The 25,208-nt window shown below is 45.3% G+C and overlaps 1 protein-coding gene across 3 annotated transcripts; it reads right to left on the minus strand.

Moving 5' to 3' along the window:
• Positions 1-5,165: 5,165 nt before the first annotated feature.
• fosl2 (FOS like 2, AP-1 transcription factor subunit) lies at positions 5,166-22,052 on the minus strand. Of its 3 annotated transcripts, XM_035432789.1 has the most exons (5): positions 21,840-22,052; positions 21,296-21,415; positions 14,543-14,812; positions 12,117-12,224; positions 5,166-9,787 (listed from the first exon to the last, which is right to left on the minus strand). In XM_035432789.1, exons 3-5 carry the CDS (start codon positions 14,795-14,797, stop codon positions 9,251-9,253), a joined length of 900 nt encoding a protein of 299 aa, XP_035288680.1. In that variant the 5' UTR covers positions 14,798-14,812; positions 21,296-21,415; positions 21,840-22,052; the 3' UTR covers positions 5,166-9,250. The 3 variants fall into 3 exon arrangements, with proteins under 3 accessions (XP_035288680.1, XP_035288668.1, XP_035288658.1); XM_035432777.1 differs by having other exon boundaries at positions 14,558-14,812; positions 21,296-22,052; XM_035432767.1 differs by having other exon boundaries at positions 21,296-22,052.
• Positions 22,053-25,208: the final 3,156 nt, after the last annotated feature.

The raw sequence follows: 25,208 nt of genomic DNA on the forward strand, positions 1-25,208 counted from the left end.
CCAGTTTTAGCAATGATGTCCCGTATCCCTGCCAGGAATAGTTCGTGCCCTTACGGGACACAGTTTGTCCTGTGTGCAGCACTTATGCAATGAACCTACCAACTTTAATTTGGCAAATAACCATCATGAAATGGAACTAAATAAATAACATTACACAACATTACATTACAGTCAACAATGATAATCTGCTTTGGAAATATGTTGTATTAAGGAAAGGAAATGTTGACCACTATATTATGCAATTGTAAAGGGGAAAAAATTCATGACAATTTTGACGATCCTGACAAAAACAATTCAGGGGTGTACACCAAGGGACATATTTTAAACCAGGTAATCTGTGCCAGGTAGACAGTATCAGCCGCCTTCTCAAAGATCATGTGTTGCTTGACTATTGGTTTATTTCAGATAACTTAAAAAATAGTACTTCAGTTGCTATCCTACCAACATCCTTATCAGGCCATAAAGATATTTTTTTTTAAATCAGTTTTTAATTGTACTGACAACTCTGCTCAGTGATTTTACCACATTTTAAAACGTAGTGCTATGCGATCAGAAATTAAGAGCCTGATTGTTCACTTGTGGAACAAAGAGCAAAAAGGAGTCTGCATAAAGAAACAACTGGGGGTTTCTGACATTTGAGGTGGGAAAAATACATATGAGCATACTGTAATAACTTATCTAAAACTGGGAAGATATTGGAAGAGAATATAGTAACTGATATAGGCTCATTAGCACAAAAAAGCCCAGAGTGCCTGTCTAACATGATAAGATAAACCAGATAACAATTATTAAATAAAAAAGAGGGTGCTTTTGTTCAGTCCAACACATACATCACGACAATGCAGCAACATAAAATAAATACTGTAGTCACAGACAGTGACAACTGTGTTTTATATAAATTGTTACATGTTTACATTAGTCCAGATATGTAAGGGGTGACATCATGGAACACAAGTGACTTATCAGACTGTAAAATATAATAAAACATCCACTGGGTTATCTCTCTGCGTGGACTCAGGGCAAAATACAAACATAATGACTATAATTGGTCAACTGTGAGTGCTGCGTGTCTTATCGACATTATCTTTGGTCCTTCGAAAAACATTCCCTAAAAGGAAATTTCATTGTCTGAGCAGAAATGTCAGTTTCAAATATTTCCCATTTTATTTCATGAGCACTACTGGACCTTTGGTGCCATCTACTGGCCAATAAAAATAATACATCTTGGATAACAAATGCATTTGCATCAATGCCTAAAAGACATTGACGCTTCTGGCACAGAACGACTTTCATGGTTCTGTTTTAGGAAGTTGGTGTTCTGACTAAAGCCTTAGAGAATACTGTAGGCCTACTGTACAACAGAACTGATTTGGCCCAGGAACCAAAACCACAACCTCATAGTGACACGAGCAGCTCCACAACCGTCACACCACACAACTCTACAGGTCATGTACACAGAAACTGAGATTGCAGCGAGTGTGTACAGCGTGACTCGGGACATGTGTGCGTTGAACTTTGTGACATTTGCACAGTATCCAAACTAGATGGACATTTACGGTGACACGCCCGTGAAACGCAAACAATTACAGTACCGAGCTAGCGCGCGAGGACAGGGGTGTTCCTGCGTCTGGTTCACAAGGCGAGCCGTTGTCATATGGACAAACTCTGTCCAGTCATTTGTTTATTACCACACGGAAGCGTTAATAAACAGCACGAGCTAAACACTTCTCGACTCGATCCAGTAAAACTGCACTATTAATCTGCGCGCGTATAACCTCCGTATCGTATGCACGGACAGTCCGTGGGGCGTGCCAAATGCAGTAAACCCAGGCCATTAATTTTAGCGTCACCAGGGATACTTTTATCGTCCATTCTGTTTATTGATTGAGGGTGCGGTTGTCTGCCCGTTCAGATGCAGTGCAATAGCGTGGACAGCCCAGATGTCCAAATTCGCGCCAGCCTGAGGGCAGTTAATAAGTTTATTTGCGCTCAGAGGATTGTTCGCTGTATTTTCGATGAGGTACCTGTCAAAATCAATGCGCGATTAGGAGTGTTATATGTACCTAAGATTCCATTATTATTTTGCACGGCAAAGACTCATCTCTTATTCAAGGCGAGAATTCAACCGGGAACATAATGTCCCACCACTTGCCAGCCAGCACACAGCTCATCAAAAAGAAGGTTCTCTAATGATATTTCAATGCCTACAGTATACTTAAATTCACTTCGAATATTTATACTTCAGTTCCTGGTTCTTGAGAGCCATTGCATGTACGGTTTTAATTCCACTTGATCTCAGCAAATAACATGAATTATTAAACTTAATCGCTGAGTTGAGTTGAACTGAGCTGTCAATCAGCCGTTCAGATCAGTGACGTTAGAAATGACTCTCAGTCAGAGATAACAGCGGATATAGGTAACAATTCTACATTTGGAGAGGATATCACCAAAATCATTCATTCAGAGAAAAAACAAAACATTGTCAATTCACTGGCATGAGCTGTGCATCAAATGTTCATCAAATATGTTCATTTCACAGGGACACTTATGAAATTAATTAACTTATGAAACTTAATTCACTGAGCTGTGTCCAAAAAATAGCGCACACTGTAGCCCTCTGGGACTACAATTTATATAACTTTGAAAATCCAGATAAATTTTATATAAACAGGATGTGAATTTAGCCATCCCACAGAACACGGAGCCCTGTACTATTGTTTATTTAATTCATTCCTGCTGCAGCAGATTGGAGCAATTTCTCAGTGACGTTTGAACGTGTGGGGAAGTAACTGTATTGCGTCTTTAGGAAAAGAGCTTGTCAGGAGGAGCTGTTCCTCCTGCCTGTAATACTGTCCTTCGGTATTACAGACCCTGTATCTTACAATTATTCCTTAAGATAAAGAATCAACTTTCAGAAGAGTTGAGAAGTTCAGAGCGTTGTTCTACGTTCGGCTGTGAAGACACCGCGTCAGATAGGCATGTACCACGTGTGCACACACCGGATGGGACGCAATACCAGCACACAGTAAACTGTGTGTGGTCAGGCTTAGCTCTGGCGTAGCATATAGCGTGTGTCAATCATTTTTATGAATGCAAGGATTATGCTTGTATCTTTGTCTGGCTGTGCCATTGCCCGCCCGCCCGCCCCCCCCCCTTTTCGAGTGGCAGTTGTAACTTCTCAGAGGTGGTCAACGCACCAATGAACCAATGACAGCCCACTTTGACCTCTCACCTACTGTATTTTATTGTCAACAGACCACCCAGCCTGTCAACCAATAGAAATGCTGCGGATGAAGTGCACCCAGGGAATAATTCCCCGTACTACTACAGAAAAACAGTCAGTTAATCAATGTCTTCTGACAGTGGTTTTTTAAAAAAGTGTGATCCTTCTCCCGCCCTGTACACCCTGCTTCGAAGGGACGATGAGGAGGAGGAGAAGTCTTTTTCTGATTAAAGGAAACCGTCTCAGGGGTCTACACCTGCAGCTATGATACCGGTTTTTGGTACAGATTTATTCACCCTTTGACTGTCAGTTGCTACAAAAAAAAAGAGAGACAAATAGCCTTATACGTCACAGGCCATTGCTGGCAAATGAATTTAAGATAAATAAGTTATTTTAATTCAACTTTACAGTACATCTGCATTGTATGTCATTCGGTGTCGATGTGAATTTTCAACTTTTTATATGAAGTGGGAATCAGCTAACTGTCTCACTGTTTTTGTTTTTTCAAATTCACTGTTTTCCTTAATGCTCCCAAACAACAATTAGGTGCATTTAAATAACATACATTCGTACTCATTTTTATATAAGTTAACATAGGACTGATAATAGATTAATAGGCAAACTCATAGTCAACGCATAAGCTGATGAAATTTAATTGGATAACTGTAATGTTAGACAGGAGGTATTACCAGTACTTTGTCTTCTTTGTGCTGGGTCTCAACTCAATTTGCTGAGGCCCAGGCTGGAATAACAAAATTTACACCAATATTTCCATCTGGTGGCTAAAATGTGTATGTGCAACTAAAGTCAATTATTAAACCTCAACCACAGCGAGTGCACGACTATTACTCAGAACCCAGTTTTTATTAACAAGGGGAATAGCTTGAAGCCATGCTCCCTGGTGATTTATGAGTACTAATAATAAACACTCTTTGGAATTAGTTCAAGAGCACTTGAAAAGTAGCCACACTTCAGTTTGAATACAGTTTAATGATCACAAGAGTATGCCACGTGTTGCTCATGCAAGTTGTAGTCTTTAAATGGTAAATAGACTGCATTTATATAGTGCTTTTATCCAAAATGCTTTACAACTGATGCCTCTCATTCACCCATTCACCCATTCACACACACACACACACACACACACACACACACACACACACACACACACACACACACACACACACACACACACACACGCGCACGCCAATGGTGAAAGGCTGCTATGCAAGGTACCAATCAGCTCATTGGGAGTAATTAGGGGTTAGGTGTCTTGCTCAGGGACACCTCGACACGCCCAGGGTGGGGGATCGAACCGGTAAGCCTCCGACTGCCAGACAACCGCTCTTACCTCCTGAGCTACCTCCTACAACAAAGGTCACTGTGGCCCTCCAGGACTGGATTTAAACCTGCAGACACTGCGGCCCTCCAGGACTGGAGTTAAACCTACAACCTGCAGGCGCTGCACCCGTCTAGGACCAGAGTTAAACCTGCAGGCACTGCACCCGTCTAGGACCAGAGTTAAACCTGCAGGCACTGTGGCCCTGCAGGTTGACACCCCTGTTCTGCTTCAGGTCACAGTTAACACTTAATTTCAAAGTTTTTAAACCTGATTATTGATGGGACGAAAGTTTTGTACAAATTTTGGGCTACTCCATGTTCGCTAAAGACAGAAGTCGTGCCCTGACAAAAGAACTCTCTGAGAAGATTTTTGCATCCTTGAACCTCAGTGTGGACATTCCTTTGTTTAATATCAGTGTGCAAGCATTTTCTATATCTCAACTTATATGCATTTAGCTTACGCACTTGACTAAAAGACTTGATTTTTTTGGACTGTTCGACACGAGCGCAAACTATTTTCTATTTTTTTTTTCTATTTTCTGAAAAAAATAACAGCCATGAGGTTGTGAGACAGTCAAAAAACACACATCAGACCACAACAAAGAATACTGCTTTTTGATCATTTATTACAAAACAAAGCAATAACAAAGCATAACAGACAAAAAGAGATTTCATGTACAGAACATATTTAAAGGGAAACAATTCCAATGTTTCAAATTATTTTGAACACACACACACACACACGCACACACGCACACACTCACAAGTACACGCATACACACATCAAACCGGGAAAAGTAAAGAAATGGAATATTGAAAATATAAGGAGCTGCAGAATCACTGCCTGCAATTCACTGACAGGATACATTTGCCAAATGCACCGTTGTCCTTAACTACCGACTGCCAATCAAGCCTTAGTATCTCATGTTTCCAGTTCAACACAGACAAAAATAATGGAACGGTTGACATTGGTGGTCAGAGCATAGGGGAGGGGAGGGGCGGGGTTGGGTGTGGGCAGTGCATTCTGGGACTGTGTTCTTCTCATTGTGGAGAATAGCTCAGAGGATCTGTGGATAAGGGCCTTGGCACATTCAGGGCAAGAAATAAACCAACGGCCTCGCCTTTTCCATTTAGATGTTGACTCCAATTGTGCAATTAGACCCGTGAACAAGTGAGACCAAGGTTTTTCACCAAAGTGCTGAATCACATCAATTCCATTGCCTTTTGACCATTGCCAATTCCATTGCCTTTTGGCCTTTTAGTTTGTGTGTGCAGATGCAGTTAATTAAAAGCCATACGTTATGAAATGGTTGTGTAAGATAACAGGACACAAGTGACCACAGCCTGGTATACACATTTTTGAAAAAGCTTTTTTAACTGCCCACATCCTTTGAGTGAAAATGGCACATCATTGCTTAGTCAGATCTCTTTCCTTTGAAGGCAACTTTCAAACTGCTTCCTTTATGGGAGAGACAGCCAGAAAGAACTTTGACGGTGGTGACCACAGCAACCATAGAAAAAAGAACCTTGGCTGTGGTGACCACGGCAACCATTTAAAAGAAGTGACATAAATCTATCTTGTCCATGAATCACAGACATGTCCCTAACCACACTGAAGAAATGTCTTCCTTGTGTTTTGTACCAGGTAAATCAGCACTTCTCCCATCCTGTTCCTGGAGATCTACCATCCTGTAGGTTTTCATTTAAACCCTAATCTGGCACACCTGATTGCACTAATTAGCAGCTCAACAAGCTCTCTAGCTGTTGAGTGAGGTGTGCTTTGATGGGGTTGGATTGAAAACCTACAGGACGGTAGATCTCCAGGAACAGGGTGGGGCGAGCCCGGCTCTAGAGATTTACTTTTGCCCTGTCAGTGCCCGTGGGGAGGGAGAAGAAATTCAGGGGTGTGTCTGTGCCTCGTTTTGGGACAGGCTTGGCGAACCGCGTTGTTTGGCATTGTGGGACAAACGGTGCATTTAGCTCGGAACACAGAGAGGGCATCAGAGGTTCCACTGACAACCTTAAGAAACCGTAATTCTCACTGACCGACACACCGTCACATCACTTTTGAACGAGCAAAAATACACTTATCCAGAACAGAAGGGGTTTTTTTTTTTTAAGACTTTTGTTTTATTTAATTAAATTACGAAATGAAACACTGCCATACATATTGCTGTTTTTTTTGTTTGTTTGTTTTTTTTTTTCATTTTTTAAATAGTTAAAGCATTTGTAAAGTAAGAAAAGAGAAACGAGAAGCTTGAAGACGCGTAGATCTACAGGTGCGATGGCTTTCCTACGAGTTCCTACGGGACCGAAAGACTCGACAGACAGGTTGAGACGCCCTCCAACGGTGATCTATTTGATTTTTTTGGTATGTTGTTTGTTTCTTTGCAGTCCTCCTCTCCGTGTGTTGGGCTAAAAATGAGGGGACGCGGTGTGTTTGGAAACTCGTCACAAACACACGCGCCCGTCTTTGTTAAGACTGACCGAGGTTTCCGGCGCAAACAAACAGGTAATCCTTCAATGCGAGTCAAGACACTTCAGCAACAACAGCAGCAGCGATTTCTCCAAAGTCAATTTGCTGCACCCAGCACAACAAAGACCTCAGTCCACCTTCCGTTACACCATCTCACCGAGAGGGGGGGGGGGGGGGGGGGGGTGAGGCTCCCAAACGTCCCAGGAAAGTTTTTTATTTATTTTTTTTATTTTTTTATTTTAAGTCTCCCACGCTTCTGAGGAATGTTTTTAAGTAAACAGTTTGTCCGCACGATATTGCAATTGTATCCTTTTCAGTGCTTGATATCAAAGAATTCCCCCTTCCCTATTAAAAAAAAGACACACACAAAAAAATATCACCCAGACCAAACCACGTGAAAACCGAAACCGGGTTTGTATGATAGCGATACGCTTGAAATGCGCGTGCGTCTCAGTGCATACGCTTACAGAGTATAGGCCTTATTGTTTCGCCTTCGCTGCAATCCTTCTCAGACCAGCTGTTGTGGGAGATACCTCACTTTCCCATTTTAAGTCCAAGTTTCACAACACGCATTCTCACACACACACGGACAAGCTCACGCGCACGCATACAAACAGAAAGTGCGTCTATACCCTTCTGCAGCAGACGAAGCCGCTACGCGGGTGAACTCGTGTCAACAGGATACGCTCTATGGCTGAGATGCAGTTCATATTTATCACTTATTCAGCAAACATGGCCCCGGTAAGAAAACTAGTATGGCTTCCCCTTTTTAGGTTGGCGTGGTTGTCTATACCTCGTGTGGCACGGAAATATATAAAAACGCCACAGAAAAGGACAATGAACCGACACATTGCTTTCTTGACGGCAGTGCCAGTGTCTCCAGTATTCATTGTTTCGTTCACTGCCCTCATTAGTACGGGGACAACCCATCAAAATCAAGGACCTTTCACCTCTTAAACGAGACACTTGCATTACATATACATATATTTTTTTATACACATTGTGTTTCATAATGCTCATGTTAAGTCAGGGGTCTAAAAATACAAATACAAAGACAGATTTTGAGTCCCTGACGTTTAAGTAGCAAAAAAGCCCCTCCCCTTTTGTACAAACAGTTGTAAATACCCATCCCTACCCAAATCTATACCCAGCTCTGAAAGAGTTACAGAAAGCAATGTGCTGCAACAGTAGGCATTAAAAAAGATCTGGCTTTTCTCCTTTCTTATACTGCAAACTGGAGGTTATTCCATTGACCCCCACCTTCCTCCCAGTCCCCCCCACCCCAAATCACCTCACAGGAGCCAAGACAAGGATCAAGAGAAACGAAACGACACCAGCAGAACACAAAACAAACGATCAGATCGCGAAACCGACTCGGGGAGGTCATAAATACAGTTTTTAAAGTTTTTTAAAAGATAAAAATTACAACGTTTCAGGTGGTTGCGAACACGTCGGTCCTCCCCCCCCCCCCCATGTAGTGTCCAGTTTCCGAGAGGGGGGGGGGCCCACACTGTGCTGACATCATCTACCCCCTCCCCTCCCCTCCCCTCCCCAAAAAGTCCCGAGCAGTGGGCGGGAAATGGGCTCTTTTGCGCACCTTCAGCTGAAGGTAAAGTCAGTAGCAGTACCTGTAGTCGGGCTAATACTTGTATTGTTTTGCATTCGGGAAAGCACGGTAGAGAAATTAACAGAGGGAGGGAGGGAGGATTGTGTTCTTTCTCCTTCTAGATCTTTCTGCCCTCCAACCTCTCCTCCCTTCCTCCGTTCCAGTCGCCATTTTGCTGAATGCGTTGGAGACCACAAGTTGCCACAGTGGAGCTGGGAGAGGGGAATAGGATGGAGTGGGGGGTGGTGTGGGTGCGTGCGCGCACACACACACACACACACACACACACAAATATAAAAAAAACACACTGAATTGGCAGGAAAATAAAGAACAAAACAAAACAGAAAAAAAACACCTTAGCCCTTCAGGGTTTTACGGTCTGATCAGACTGCAGGGGATGATGGGATTTGTAGTTTGGCGAGAGCATTGGGTTTTGAACGGCGACTGTCGAACTCCCCGGCGCTTCCCGTTGCACGACATGACATCACAAGAGTCCTTATAGAGTCCGGCCTCTGGGGGCCGTTGGAGAATTCGGGCCCTTGGGGGGGCCCTTCCTGGGTACAGGACGAGGGGGGTGGGTAGGAGGCGGGGACGGGCGTGGCGCTCAGAGGGCCAGCAGGGTCGGGGAGTTGAGGGAGTCTGAGGACTGGTCGCCGCTGCTGCTGCTCCTGCGGTGGGCCTTGGAGCAGGACTCGGAGGAGGGCGAGGGGCTCTCGGGCTCCAGCATGCTGGGGTAGGTGAAGATGAGGCTGGCGGCGCTGGGCGTGGAGGCCGGGGTGGAGGCCGCCACCACGGGGGTGTTGAGGCTGTCCCCGTCGGAGCCGTACACGCCCCCCATCCCGCCCAGGCAGATGGGCTTGATGACGGACCGCTGGGGCTCCCGGTCGTCCTCCAGGGGCTCCTGCTTCACCACCACCGGGTTCAGGGAGCTCAGGGCATTTCGGGACACCAGGCCGGAGCGCATGGACAGGGACAGGGGTGTGCACTGCTGGGAGTGCGCCCCCTGGTGGCGTTCATCCGGGGGCAGCTTGCACACGGGGTTGTGGGCCACCAGCATGAACTCCAGCTTGTCCTTCTCCTTCTGCAGCACCTCGATCTCCTTCTGCAGGTCGGCTTTCTCCTCTTCCAGCTTCTCCGTTTCCTGCGCGGACACAGACATCCACGTTTACATTCGCCCATCAGAGCTGCCGCTCCTGCCCAGACCAGGGCTGCCCAACCCTGTCTCTGCTGCTCTGGAGGTTTTAACTCCAACCGTAACAAAGCACACCTCATTCAAGAGCTAGTGAGCTCATTGAGCTGCTAATTAGAAGAGTTAGGTGTGCCAGATTAGGGTTGAAATGAAAACCTACAGGACGGTAAATCTCCAGGAGCAGGGTTGGGCAGCCCTGAACTTGAGCAACCTGCATAGCGCACATTTTTAACATACGGTGCATATATAGAGCTGGATATGTATTCAAGCAGCTCAGGTGAAGAACCGGACTCAAGTGTACAACCACAGTGCAATCAGTCTGTTTTGTTGTGTAAGATTTTATCACCTGTTTCACATAGGCATGTCCATTGTGAAACAGAAAGTCTAGTTTGTCACGATATGTAGTATAGAGTAAAAGATATTGGCATTTCACAAACGCCCTGTCATTACAGTGAACACCTATAAAGCTGTGAAATCCCCAAGGACCAATTTTTACAGTTTTGCGTTGTCACGGAAACCAATTTGTAGCGTTCTGAGCATGAAGGAATTGCTGAGCATGAAATAGTAAGGACTAACTGTCCGCCCTTCCTGTCTGTGCCACAAGGGGGCACTGTGCACCATTGTTCTTTCAGTTAATAGTTCACTGCCGTTCAAACTCAGCAACAGAAGCTGAAATCTAGAAGGCAAAACAACTTAAAAAAAAAACATCAGTGTTGGGAAAAACACAGTTCTGCCCGGGGGGATAACCCAGAAAGTCTCAATAAGCAAGCTACCAGGCATGATGTAATTTTTTTTTTTCCTTTTTTTTTTTTTTTTCTGAAATAAACAGTTTGTACCGCACGCAGGTGGCCACACCTTTATGCAAACACATCTTGAAACAACGGCAGAAAAACAGCAGGCCGTTTCCACACCTCCCCTGGATGGTGTGACGTAACTTACTGTAGCAGTAGCCTGCCTTTCTAGGTAAATGGATTACAGGGAAGAGATACAAAAAAAAAACACCCTCGCAGGAATTGTTTAATAAAGTCAGACAGGACAAGACGGGGGGTGGAAGGGAGGGGAGCGTGCGGGTGGGGGGGGGGGGGCGGGGGGGTGGGGGGTGGGGTGTTGTTAGAATAGAGAGATAAGCAACAGTCTGTCTAAGCACACTGACCTGAGAGAGAAAGAATGAGGAAAAAGGAAGTGAGGGCAGACAGTTTATGACAAAGAGGGGAGAGCGAGGGAGAGAGAAAGAAGGAAAGAGAGAATTCCCCTCCTTGTTTAACTGTGGCAGCGCCTTATTAGGAAAAACACTGCGGTAAGAGCTTGAGGGGGGGTGGGGGGGGAGGGTGTATGGAGGGAGGAGGAGGGGGGGGGGGGGGCGCTTGAGGTTCACCATCACATAATATCTCCCATTCACCACCGTCTCTCCCCCACAATGCATTCTTCCCCAGGGCTCACGATTGACAGACTGATTGTTACTGTAAGAGAGCTAATTACTTCAATTAGAGCCTTCGCCGTCTGCAGCCTGACGGGAACAGGCTAGCAGACTACAGTCGCTTCTCTATAAAACTGTAAAAAAAAAAATGTTTTTTAAACTGTGTGGATTGTGCGGTGGTGAGGGTGGGGGTGTGGGTGGTGAGGGCGGGGGGGGGGCTCCATTGGAATGCGCCCTGAGGAGTTAAACTGGACTGCTGGTGTGTGCAAAATTCCCATCCCCAAAGTCAAATAAAAACAAAAAGAAGCCTGGAAAGATGTGTGTGGGTGTGTGTGTATGTGTGTGTGTGTGCGTGCGTGCGTGTGTGTGTATGTTGTGTGGTAGTAAATGTGTGTGTGTGGTAGTAAATGTGGGCATGTGTGTGTGTGTGTGTGTGTGCGGTCATAAGTGTATGTGTGTGTGTGTATGTGTGTGTGTGTTGTGTGGAAGTAAATGTGTGTGTGTGGTAGTAAATGTGGGCATGTGTGTGTGTGTGTGTGTGTGTGGTCATAAGTGTATGTGTGTGCGTGTGTGTGTGTGTGTGTGCGCGTATGTTTGTATGTTGTGTGGTATTAAATGTTGGTGTGTGTGTGTGTTAGTAAATGTGGGTGTGTGTGTGTGTGTGTGTGTGTGTGCAGTCATAAATGTATGTGTGTCTGTGTGTACACACGTTTGTGTGCATCTGTGTGAGTGTACATATGCATGTGTGAGGAAGAGAGCATGTGCGTGGACGGTGTGGTGATGACAACGAAACTGATGATGACACATGAGGACCTGCTGCATTCAGCCCCTCCACCGGGGGGCACTGTGGCGGGGGACACTCACCCCCTGCAGCATCTCGGTCAGCTCTCTCCGGCGATTTCGGCACTTGGCTGCGGCCAGCTTGTTCCTCTCGCGCCTCACCCGCCGCTTCTCCTCCTCCTCTGGAGTCAGCTGGGGGCACAGGAAGGAGGGTCCCGTCAGACACAGACCCTCGCGTTCTCTCTCACACACACACACACGTACTCTCTCTCTCACACACACACACACAAACACACACACGTACTCTCTCTCTCACACACACACACACACACACACACACACACACATACTCTCTCTATCTCTCACACACACACACACACATTCTCTCTCACACACACACACACACGTACTCTCTCTCTCACACACACACACACACATTCTCTCTCACACACACACACACACGTACTCTCTCTCTCACACACACACACACACACACACGTACTCTCACTCTCTCTCACACACACACACACACACACACACATACTCTCTCTCTCTCACACACACACACACACACACTCACACACACATGTACTCTCTCTCTCTCACACACACACACACGTACTCTCACTCTCTCTCACACACACACACACACACACGTACTCTCTCTCTCTCACACACACACACACACACACTCACACACACACGTACTCTCTCTCTCTCACACACACACACACACACACACACGTACTCTCTCTCTCACACACACACACACACGTACTCTCACACTCACACACACATACGTACTCTCACTCTCACACACACACACGTACTCTCACACTCACACACACATACGTACTCTCTATCACACACACACACACGTACTCACACACTTACACACACACACACACACACATACACTCATGCCCACACGCACAGAGGAGCTCTCTCCACGTGCATCAAGGCAAGGATACAATTACTGCACTGTTTCTATAACATCATGCACCCACACTGACATGGAACACCGTGTCCAAAATGCTCCCATTCCTAATGTGAATTTTTATAAATAACGGGAGTCAGCAGTGCAGTTTGTTTGGATTTGAGCAGCATATACTGTAAACCATACAGACACAGCAGCGCATATCCCTTTGGCAGTTCCCTCTACACGTTGGCAGCTGCTTGCATGTGTACACCAAGCACTCTACAGCACATTCAGACCTACTGAGACCACGGAAGTCCCCACAAGACCAGGACTGGGCTGGAATTAAACCCTTGAACGCATTGTAGAGGTGACTACTGTGCATCTGTGTGTGTGTGTGTGTGTGTGTGTGTATGGTGTGTGTGTGTGCATGAGTGTGTATATGAGTGTGTGTGTGTGTGTGGGTATGAGAGAGTGTGTGTGTGAGAGAGTGTGCGTGAGTATGAGAGAGTGTGTAAGTGTGTGAGTGTGTGTGTGTGTGTATGAGAGTGTGTGTGTGAGTGTGTGTGTGCGTGTGTATAAGAGAGTGTGTAAGTGTGTGTGCGTGTGTATGAGAGAGTGTGTAAGTGTGTGTGTGCGTGTGTATGAGAGAGTGTGTAAGTGTGAGTGCGTGTGTATGAGAGAGTGTGTAAGTGTGTGAGTGTGTGTGCGTGTGTATGAGAGTGTGTAAGTGTGTGAGTGTGTGTGCGTGAGTATGAGAGAGTGTGTAAGTGTGTGAGTGTGTGTGCGTGTGTATGAGAGAGTGTGTAAGTGTGTGTGAATGTGTGTGCGTGTGTATGAGAGAGTGTGTGAGTGTGTGTGTGCATGTGTATGAGAGAGTGTGTAAGTGTGTGTGAGTGTGTGCGTGTGTATGAGAGAGTGTGTAAGTGTGAGTGTGTGTGTGCGTGTGTATGAGAGAGTGTGTAAGTGTGTGTGAGTGTGTGTGTGCATGTGTATGAGAGAGTGTGTAAGTGTGTGTGCGTGTGTATGAGAGAGTATGTAAGTGTGTGAGTGTGCGTGCGTGTGTATGAGAGTGTGTAAGTGTGTGTGCGTGTGTATGAGTGTGTAAGTGTGTGTGAGTGTGTGTGCATGCGTGTGTGTATGAGAGAGTGTGTAAGTGTGTGTGAGTGTGTGTGCGTGTGTGTGTATGAGAGTGTGTGAGTGTGTGCGTGTGTATGAGAGAGTGTGTAAGTGTGTGAGTGTGTGTGTGTGTGTATGAGAGAGTGTGTAAGTGTGTGAGTGTGTGTGTGTGCGTGTGTATGAGAGAGTGTGTAAGTGTGTGAGTGTGCGTGTGTGTATGAATGAGTGTGTAAGTGTGTGTGAGAGTGTGTGTGAGTGTGTGTGCGTGTGAGTGTGTGTGCGTGTGTGTGTGCATGTGTGTGTGTGTGCGTGTGTGTGAGTGTGTGTGTGAGTGTATGAGAGAGTGTGTAAGTGTGTGAGTGTGCGTGTGTGTATGAATGAGTGTGTAAGTGTGTGTGAGAGTGTGTGTGTGCGTGTGAGTGTGTGTGTGCGTGTGAGTGTGCGTGTGTGTGTGCGTGTGTGTGTGCGTGTGTACCTTATCAGTACCGACCTGCTCGTCCCTCTTGCGGCGCCCGCGCGCGTCCCCGATGGAGCGTATGACGCCGGGCCGGGCCAGGGCGGTGTGGCCCAGGAGCCCCGCCCCGCCGGAGACCGGCAGGCTGTACGGGTGCGAGCGGGAGTAGGGGTTGGACATGGAGGTGATGACGGTGGGCTGCACCATCCACTGCAGGTCCTGGCTGGTGGTGATGGCGTTTATGGTCGGGATGAAGGCACTGTTGGAGCCGGGCATTTCCACCCTGTATTTCTGCGGAAGAGGCGGGGAGGGTGGGGTCACATGGTGAGTTCATTGCCCCCGGTACTTTTTTTTTTCCCTTCGTGAGGCACCTGCCTTGTTTCTCTGTACATTGCGTGCAACGGAAATTCCAATACCGAAGAAGAACGTTCCGTTAGTCCACACTGGCTTCTTTCCCACCTGGAGTTTGAACCCTGTTCTGTTTGGGAGGGAGAGCGCTGCCCCCTAACCTACTGATCAATATCAGGAGGCTAACCTGATAAACAGTGTTTCTCACGGTGTCCCCCCCCCCCACCGAAATCTCTCACCCTCGCTAGTTACAACCCTGTGAATCACCTCTATCTAGTTCTGCATGCCGGCCCCCGAGTGGCAGTGTGACACAATCATGGGAAAGGTCAACGCCCCCCCCCCCCCCCCCCGCGCACACACAACACACTCACACTGAAACTCCCCACCTCCACAAACACGCACACAAACACACACACACACAAAAACACCAGTGATGTAACGGGTCAAGCAGTCATTCAAAGAGTGCTCCGTGGAAAGACAAGCTTCTTTGGAAAGGCGGACCCTGGAAAAATCAACAAGAACAAGCCCCAGTGCTCAGTAGACCAGTGGGGGTTACTATCAGGCCGGGGCCTTAAATGGATGCCATGAGTCGTGCTGTCCGTGTCGGCTTCGGACGGAAATGTAGATGTTTTCAGCGAAGCCAGGAGTGACATCATTAATGGGCCATTATGACCCATTAGGGCCCTCATAAACTAGGGTGAGACTAGAAGTAACAGTGCTTTGAGGGCAACAGAACTGGGGGGGCGGGGGGGGGGGGAGCAGTGCAGCGATGGATGACGCTCATCAGGATGCGCCATGTTCGCCATCCACCGAGACAACACGCTGCCACCCCCCCCCCCCCCCCCCCCCTTTTAGAGCTATGCTGTCAAAAGGCTTTTATATTGTCGAGTTTGTCTGATGTCAGACAAAGAATTACTTTCGAAGCAACAGGATTTCACAAGAGAGCGAACATTAGACGTGGGCTTTGTGAACCAAGCAACTTCAGGAAATGGCATGGATCCATTTTGCTTTTCAGAAAATCACTGGTTATTGTCACATGGGAGGAAATAAGATGGCTCTAAAAAAAGAAGGCTGGTAAAGACTCTTGATCTCAAGCACTTTGTTTATCGCCCAAGTGAACAGAAGCAGTAAAGGTGGTTCAGAGTTTATATTGGGTCTGAAAGGTAGTCATACCGCCGCGGAAAACTCCAAAATTGAGCAAGAGGGTCAGAATGTTTACTTTTCCACGGAGCGCTGGAACTATACCGCGACCCGCACTGCGCCCCCCGAAGCACTGCTCGGCAGTCCCGTTGCATTCTGGGATTCTGCACGGCCGGCTTCCTGTATTCTCGTCAGCAGAGGAGACCAGGAACAGAACCCCAGGTTCGACACGTTTGGATGAATGTTACAAGTCGCCACAGATTTAGTAACTGGGATCTAATATGAGCAAGAGACCCACTGAGGAAATATTGTGACATTTAAACACTGGTCGGGAGTTTTCAGTGGCAGGGAACAGTCGCCGAAGTTGAGTACTGTCAGTACTACTGCCTACAACTACAAGACTCTCTCTCTCTCTCTCTCACTCTTCTTTCTCTCTCTCCCTAAAGTTTTGTTCCAATGGAAGAGAACTTGTCTGTGAGAAGAGCCGGCATCACTGCATTGTCTGGTCACGTTCTGTATGCCCAATGCCCTTGGGTATCTCACACAGCATTTGAATAGCCGCTTAAATCATACGCAAATTTACGCGCTGAGTCACGGTATGTTCCGAATGCAACTGAGCCTGAAGTACTCGGTTCCAGTAAAGCGGGGAAACGGGTAATATACTTAGCTATGGGAAGAGGGGGGGGGACCCCCGCCAACACATTCCCGGCGCCAAGTAAAGGCAGCAATGAAAATTCCCTGGCATTCGCCTTAGTCGGTCAGGGGAAAAAAGACGGGAAGTTGATCTACAGGGAGGGGAGGGTGTTACGGTAAAATGGAGATATCGCCAGTAGGCTGATATGAAACAGGCGGATCACAGAAGAGGAAAGTTTCAACACTGATAAAAACCCAACCTAAGCTATTGTTGTTGGCTGATAAAATAAAACTGAACAGGTACTTTTACCCCGTACTTTTACAACATGCCTTGGTGGCAATTAGCAGTGTTTGGTCATTCTTCCTACCTCTGATCTGAATTTTTGTGGCTATCCTGAGAGACCGTTAATGTGCAGATGGCTATAGCAGTGAAGTCTGCTTATCTCATTTTCGAGAACATAATGACAGCGCAGCTGTTTGCTGCGCTTTCCTGTGCCTGGTGTTTACATTGTTGTTGTTGCGCAATGCAATTATTCCCTCCTTTTTTAAACCAACCTCACAACAGACGCGTGTTGTTCCTCAGATTGAATCAACCTGAGAACTGTGCCAAGCCTCGCGACTGAAGGAACTGGACAAAGGGGGTGAGAGCTAGCACGTACTGGGTCGGCATGCGTAGTTTCCCGGTAGTTACCCCCGCAGCTGGGGACATAGCCAGTTGTCCCGACAGACAACGAATCCCTCCGCGTTCGACAGGAGATATAAAACGTCTCTGTTTCCACAGAAGGCGTCCTTGCAAAACGAATACGTGATGCAGACTTCCAGGAACTTTCTGACGCTCCATAAAAACTTCCAAATGAACAAACAGCGTACGTAGTTTAGGAGATTGGCAACAGGGGCATGAGTCAAATCCTTTTTTTTTTTTTTTCTTTTTTTCAGATTTTGGCTTCACGGGTGTGAACCGCCTGGGATCAGAATGCCAGGGGGAAAACGCGTGTGGTTTTTGAAAGCAAAGACAACATATTTGGAAATAAATACACACACCATAATTTATTTATTTTGCCAATATACATCGAGTGAAAGGTCTTGGTGAAATTGTTGTGAATGTATATTCAGGCCCAAACAGTGTCCTAAACAATTTATAGTCGTTACCAAACGGCACTAAACAAACGCGCGTGCCTGGAAACATCTGGGGTACATTTGGAAACGACTTTTAATAGAGTCTTGTTTGTGAAAAAACTAAGGTAGCCAACATTGTTGTTTAAGAAGTGCACTTATACATGTGCACTGCGTGACACCACGGTGACGTTTGAGTCTGAAGATCACCACACTGACGGCATTAACGCTACATTGAGTATAGCCTATCCTTCGGCTGTCGACAGAGAGCGATACATTTCTCAAATTCATAACGTCTGGTTTACGTTTGGTTTACATCTGACACAACATATTGGGTCACCAACATTCCTGCACGGACATTCTACATTCTAAGTGAAGAAATGGTCGTCGGAATTTAACCTTTCCACTCCTTCGATGGAACATGGTTACGTTATGACTTATGACTCCTCCCGTCTACTATTTTATAACTGCACGCGACAGCTTGTACAAGTGTTGCGTGTCATCGTTCAGTGTATGACAGCACGTCACTAAGAGGATGGTCCCAACCTCCGGCAAGGCTGTTTGACAAAAAGGCGCGTGGAGCAGTTCGGAAATCGACTGGCCAGCCATTTCAGCAGGATTTAAAATGAAATTAAAATACCCGTTTCTGGATCAACAAGCTGTTGATCATGCAAGCATTATACCCTGTCTCTTTTTTTAAATTTTTCTTTTTGCAGTTCCTGGGATTGGAAGGTGGGTATACTGCTGGATTTTAGCACAAAACTAGGCTAATACTCCATAATTTCACCAGGGTCTCAAATTTTATTTATTTTATTTTTTAAATATGGAAGTGGAAACTGAGTATGTTAAAAGAAAAGAAATAAAGAAAAAACAGCAGACATGTATACATTAGTTAGAAAAATGAGAATTCCAAAACCCCATTTTCAATAGTTTTAAAAAGTAGAGTAGAAACAATCACTTTAGGGGGGAAGACAGAAAGTAAGAAAGAAATGAGAAAAGGGGGGGGGGGGGTGGCAGGTAAAATTGTAGGTAGAGTTCAGTGGAACATCTGGAGGAAATTCCACACCAGAACATTCAAACTGCCCCCGGGGGGAAAAGGGAGTGGCATCAGGTGAACGATTTAATTCTCTGTCACCTTGCCACCAAGTCACGCGCCAAAATCTGTCAATGCCCCCCTCGCCCGCGTCAGGTGAGACCGAGTCCGTGCCCCCCACCATCCACCCTGCTGGTTCAGCACGTGCACCTGAAACCCAGGTCCTCTGTATGCATGCCCTAACTCTTAAGTTTGGCCAAAATGGCACAGCCGAATCTAAAAGGGCACTGTGATAATCCCACCGCTTCTTCTAGCTTGGAGTCACAGCGCCACAACTTCCACCTTTGAAGAAAGAAAAAAAAAATGCTTCTTGTTCTTCTTATTATTTCATTATTTTTTAAGCCATTGGTCTCACAGACAGCCCATTGTAGTCTGCGGTCGAAGTACCACGTGCTGTCTGCACAGGTAGCGTTCAGAAGAGGTTTCACATTGAAACATGTGAGGGAAGGGGGAACACAAGTAGGCAAAATAGAGATGGGGGGTGGGGGGGGGGGTTCATATTTGCGTCAGTTTATTCACAGGGCTGCTAAATCTGACGTCCTGTCTCACGCATACACACACATACAGGCACGCACACACATACACATGTGTATGTACACACACACGCAGATATACATTCACATACAAACACACGAACGTACACACATAAACACACACGTGCACACACAATAATGTGTGCTCCTCATATACTGTTCTTGAGGCTCAGGGTCATAACAACTGGACCGGATTACGTTATCTGTGACACCGTGTCATTGACGGTTAACGGTGTATTTTTAGCGAGAGGTGGGCGGTGTGTGACTCGTTTCCAGCGTGTGCAATTGTAATTTATGCCCCGACCACTAGATGTCTCTTTCTGGCCTAAAATATTAACGAGCTATATTAACGTACAATCTGTGGCACAGGAGCAATGCCCTTTTAAAGCTACGGCGCTATTGTGTTGGAATTTTGAGAAGGTACCGGGGTAGATTTTCGACGAGGAAAGTCCCTTCCTTATTTTGAACAGTCGGCTGTTTTAATATAACAAAGGAACACCAAGCGACCCGTGAAAGTTTGCTACAAATTTTTCCCGGTGGATCCTCGGGTCCTTAACTTAGGCTACAAGTTACCTATCGAAGTTATTGGTAATGGTAGTAGACCACGCTCACAGAAATCAAATGTAGGCTATATGAGTTGAAAAATGCGATTAGTCACACGCAATTAATTCAAGTGTCAATCATACGCAGAACACCATACGTAGGCTACCATTTTCTTGCACCAGTCCATATTTTGTCACATGTACAGTGCGTCAGTCATGTTGCAGCAAAGAGGCGCCGACCAGTAGGCAGAAGCAAGGCATTTTCAATTTAAACGGCTAACCTTGTTCGGTAAAAATGTAACTGGGTTAAAGACCGTTTCGCCTTTTCCTCCAGAAACTAAGGTGATCCGATGTGTTACAAACGAGACAACATTTCAAGGGGTGCACGCGAGTGTGTTCCGGCGTCTACCTACCCCTGAGAACCAAAGAGTTGAATTCGCGTAAGATTATCAACAGTTTGCATGTATCCACGTTGGTTAGTTGGTGTTTGTCAATTCAAATAAATGTATAATTTTGTATCCCCTGGGGGTTAATGGCGTAAATATGTACGGGGTTGCTGATGCAAGATCGACTTTGCGCATTTCACCCACGCGCCGTCACACCGAGGTCCACGCAACGCGCTCCGTTCGTCTTGTCCCATTTTTTGTGTTAGACCGCTTGCGAAACTTATGCCAGGGAAAGAACGCGAAGCTACCCTTCCGCCGATGGTGCTCAGACATCTGAAGCGTTATGTTCTTTCCAGTCATTATTTAGGATTATTTCCAATTACCATGCATATCACCAAGTGTGATTTTATTTCCCTATGTCAGGTTAAGTTGTTTACAGCAAGCGCCCCCTAAATCAATCGCTCATTTCAGCGATTTCTGTTCATTTTGCCTCATACCAAACCCGCACCGAACAGATCGCCAAACTTTGATGAACACGAGCAAAACACAGCACTAACGTATACTTCTGTTGTTTTTCTTGAGTGCTGTCAATATTTTGTTGACTCATCTAAATATGTAGGCTACATTAAAAGAAATACGTTACTCAATAATCTAGAGTAACACTTAATGTAGATTGGTGTATAGTTCTGTTAATGTTCTAGACTTGAAATGACCGACACTGTATGCTGTTTTGCTTTTCTGCTAAATTGGCTCAAGTGATATAATCCGTGATTGTTTCTATTTTTTAGTCTTAAATTGCAATGCCACAACAATGCATTGGGCTCTTATTATTTAACACACAAATATCAATCCCACAAAACTAAGAAAAATGCGTCCAAAGCAGTTTTTAAATCGACAGTGCTCGTGCGTCTGGTGTGGAACATAATGAGAGAGAATAAATGTGAAGGATCTTGATTTCAGTGCAACAAGAATCCCTGGAACGTTACCTGGTAGCTTGAGGTAGAAATCGGGCTGCCGATTGTACTGCTTCCGCTAGTGAAGGACTCTGGTTGGGCTGGGGAAATGCTACTGCCTCGGGAGGACGTATCGTAGGTCCCAGAGTAGTCCTGGTACATGATCCAGGAAAGAGGGAGATTTCAGTTGAGGATATGAACTCCGGTGCGCTCACAACGTCTCCGTGCAAAGCTCAGCACTTCTGAGTTAACTGGCAATGGAATCCCTCTACGTTAGTCGAGAGTACCAAATGTTAATTCAAACGAAAATCCAAAAAATAAAGTGTATAAAATATACGAAATTCCGTTTCAGCACAACAGAAATAAAATCAAAACCGATGCCGTGAAAGGATTTCGATCTATGTAAGCGGCACTTTTTGTCAGTTCGTAAACTTTACGATATTTGTATGAAACAATAACAACTGAATGATTGTCTTCTTAGAATCGTCTCTCTTGTTGTCTTGTAATTGAAACCGTTTTCACTGGTGTGCTATCATAGTGCAAACTTGAAAATAATAAAAGTCACCGAGTCACCTACTTTCCAAAGCCAAGTCCGGGGTTCTCTCCGAACACCAGTGAGTTGCCGATTTGCGAATGACTCACACAGAGGCAAGCGTTTTGTTCTCAACTTTAAAAAGGCGCTTTGATGCGGCACTTTTTTTTCTTGAGTTGCTTCTGTCCCCCTGGAACAGTTCTAGCTTTTTCCTCTTCTAAAAATTTACCGACCGCTTGTTGGGATGACTCACTTCTATGGCACTATACTGTACTGCAACTCTTCTTATCAATCCCATGTTAACGACACGTCACAAAGAGCGTAAACACCCCCGTATTGGGGAGGTGCGGTTACTACTTAATCTTCTGGTTTCACTTCACGCTTTCAATAGTTTACGTTAAATGTGTATACTTTGTATACAACCTGTATTTAATTGTGTGTAACATTTCTTTTTTAAAGTATCACAATTGTGTTTCGTTAAAATTAAAATTGAACTACACGTATTCCCCTACTTTGATGAGTCTGGATCACTTGGTTTTGTCCATTGACGCATGTTGCCAAAAATGGGCAGTTGCGTCAGAGAACACGCGTGTGGGTTTCCTAGGTAAAGGGACGTCAGAGAATGGAGGGATTCCCTTCCTCCCCACCCCCAGAACATCATTTCACTACTAGGGTAAGAGGGTCTGATAGATTGCACACCGGTACATTCTGATCCATACAGACAACAGAATGCAATTGAGAACGATCGATTTAACGCCGTTAACTTTTATATAATCCCAATGTTGCAGTAATCGATTAACGCCGTGCATCTTTTAAGCAATGTAAAACCATGCGCGGATTAATCAATTCATTATATTCACCTAAGATTTATACTGCATTTTAATTCTGATAGGTTGTTTTATTTTATTTGCTTTTTACGTGTGAATAAAGTCTTATTTCTGCGGGCTGCAGCGAGAGAGAGAGAGAGAGAGAGAGAGAGAGAGAGAGAGAGAGAGAGAGAGATTATTCTTCTTTGAAGTTTTCCGGAGCTTTACGATTTAAATTCCTGTCCATATCTGTAGCCCGAGGAGCAGATAGATGTCGCCAGCAGTACGGAGAGATTATCAGGAAAGAACTTCCACTTTGGCAATCCTCGACCATTTCAACAGCTCGCTAGATACAGAGCTGCTGTCTCCCCCCTCCTCCCTCGCACGAGCTGTGCTGTGATTGTTGCTGTAAACGCGGAGAGAGACCCTGGATCGGAACGCGACGCACACATTAACAATTGTCAAAAACAGTGATATGAGAATCTTCGACTTGATTTAAAAAAATAAAAATTATATAGCGTTTCAGATAATATCTGTGAAACAGTTATTCTGTAATTTGATAGATATCTAAACAATGTCACATTAAATAACAAGCACAACAGAAAAAAGCAATAGTTCCTGAAACCAAACGCACGGATTACTAGTTACCTACATAAAGCAACCATTTAAAAGCCCGGTTTGTGAAATATAGGTTAATTAAGACACCGTTTGATGAATATTCCAAGTATCAGTGTAGGCACAAAGCCCAGATTGTGACATATTGTAGATAATAAACGCCGTATTAACCAAAATCCAATCTTCCATGGTTCCTATTTTAAGCCTGAATGCCAGAATTGGCAATTTACATATACACTAAGACCGTTTGTTTCGCCTACCTATGCCAAAACTGCGCATTAAATGGATCAGCATCTGACCAAGGGCTAAGTCGTATTAAGTACTGGAGTTACACTGAAATTATAGCTACTTTGTATTCAATGGCATGACAACTATCTGTCGTCATAACTGCTATCATCTACCTGCTGTCATGTTATTGTTTATGTGGATAACACTTCGACGTAAATTTGTTCCTTAAAAACTTCTATAAGAAGTTCGTGGGAGACAGAACGTATGGCCTTCTGGATTTCTCTGTCATTTACTGTAATAGGTTATGGAAAAATAACAACACAGGTACTTGTGGAAACGTCTTTGTGCTTGTAGTGGCTCCTTTGGGTCAAAGTCCCACCATTTCCTTGAAACATAAATCACCTGCCTTGCGCTTTCGTTATACGTTTAAAAAAAAATAAAAATCAGAAGTCATCCCTCACATTTTCCAGTGTGGTTTCTTAAATTCAACTTAGCAACAGGACTTCCAGTCAGAACAACGAGGCTTGATCTGAGACTTTGTGGAAACAGACACGTTCGCAGTTGCGAGAGCGCGCGCACATGAAAGGGCGCGGGGCTGAAGTGCTCCACTGTTCGTCTCGAGGGGCTGATGAGGGGCGAGGCGCGGAAACCACCGGCCATAAGCAACCTACCGAGGCTGCCAGGTGTGGAGCTCTGACGTCATGGACGGTTTACGCTTCCCTTGAAAAAAAATTTATTTATGTGTTGACATGTTGATTTATTTATCTGGATTTCTGCAGCGAATTTGATAGCCAGCAGCAGCTCGCCTTGCGTCAATAGAATTTGCGCCTTATAAAGGCATAAATCGCGTGGTGTGGTGTAGTGATTAGAGTACCGGACTCAATTGCCCTACCATCAATCAAACAATTATTTAGACTTGTGGATGTGTCAACTGCTAGCATCGTGACTCAGTATATTGTTTGACACATAATATAGGGAATAATGGGTATGTCGGCATATGTACAATACGTACATATTTAATTAACATCGGAAATAAACAATTAGCACTAACGGTAATAAAAGTTATGCGTTTCATCATCCCAAACTTTTCTAGTGGGCGCATTCATCGCGTACTTTCTTAGATATCGTATTTCCAGTGTGAGCGTAAGGCTTCTGTGTAGGAATTGTTGTCATTGGAAGCACTTGTTCTTAACATTTTTTTTTCTCTGACACGTTGAGAATAGTAGAATTTGGACCGCTGCCTCAGCCGCCACCGCTTTCATTAGTCAGACAATTGTTTTAAAAATAGAAACTGCTACACTGTTTTTTTTTTTTTTTTTTTTTTTTTAAACCGCTCAAACGTATTCCGTGCAGCAGTGCGCAAATTGTAGTGGGAAACAATTGCCCCCCTCGAGGTATTTTCGGCAAAGAAGTGGGCCGGGAAATGACCTACAGTGTCAGTGAAGTGCATTGAGAGCGGCGAATCCGATCGGCTCTTCTCTGATTTAAGGGCGACTGGCTCCGCGACGCAGGATACACCCAAAGGCTCGTGCATCGAGTTCCGGCCGGGACAGGTCGTCCATTCATTCCAAGCCCAAGGCGGGAAATGCGAGGCATTGCAGGAATGTGGAGCGATTCGCGTTCAGTGAAAAGATTACCTCTAGCTCGGATATGTAAAACTGGACGTCAGAGGGCAGAGTCAAAGGGTCACGCACAGAAAAAAAGCATACGTTGGCATTATACGTTTTTAAAAAATGTTTATACATGTCAACAATAGCTAAATTCT

Source organism: Anguilla anguilla, chromosome 1 (assembly GCF_013347855.1).
Source record: "Anguilla anguilla isolate fAngAng1 chromosome 1, fAngAng1.pri, whole genome shotgun sequence".
Lineage (NCBI taxonomy): Eukaryota > Metazoa > Chordata > Actinopteri > Anguilliformes > Anguillidae > Anguilla > Anguilla anguilla.

Bases quoted from the DNA above. Each gene is read 5' to 3' on its own strand.
- fosl2 (XM_035432767.1), bottom strand. From the start codon at position 21,424: ATGTACCAGGACTACTCTGGGACCTACGATACGTCCTCCCGAGGCAGT. The intron at 14,813-21,295 runs GTAACGTTCCAG...CCTCTTCCGCAG, and splicing joins TTTCTACCTCAAGCTACCAG to AAATACAGGGTGGAAATGCC. The intron at 9,788-12,116 runs GTGAGTGTCCCC...GTGTCCGCGCAG, and splicing joins TGACCGAGATGCTGCAGGGG to GAAACGGAGAAGCTGGAAGA.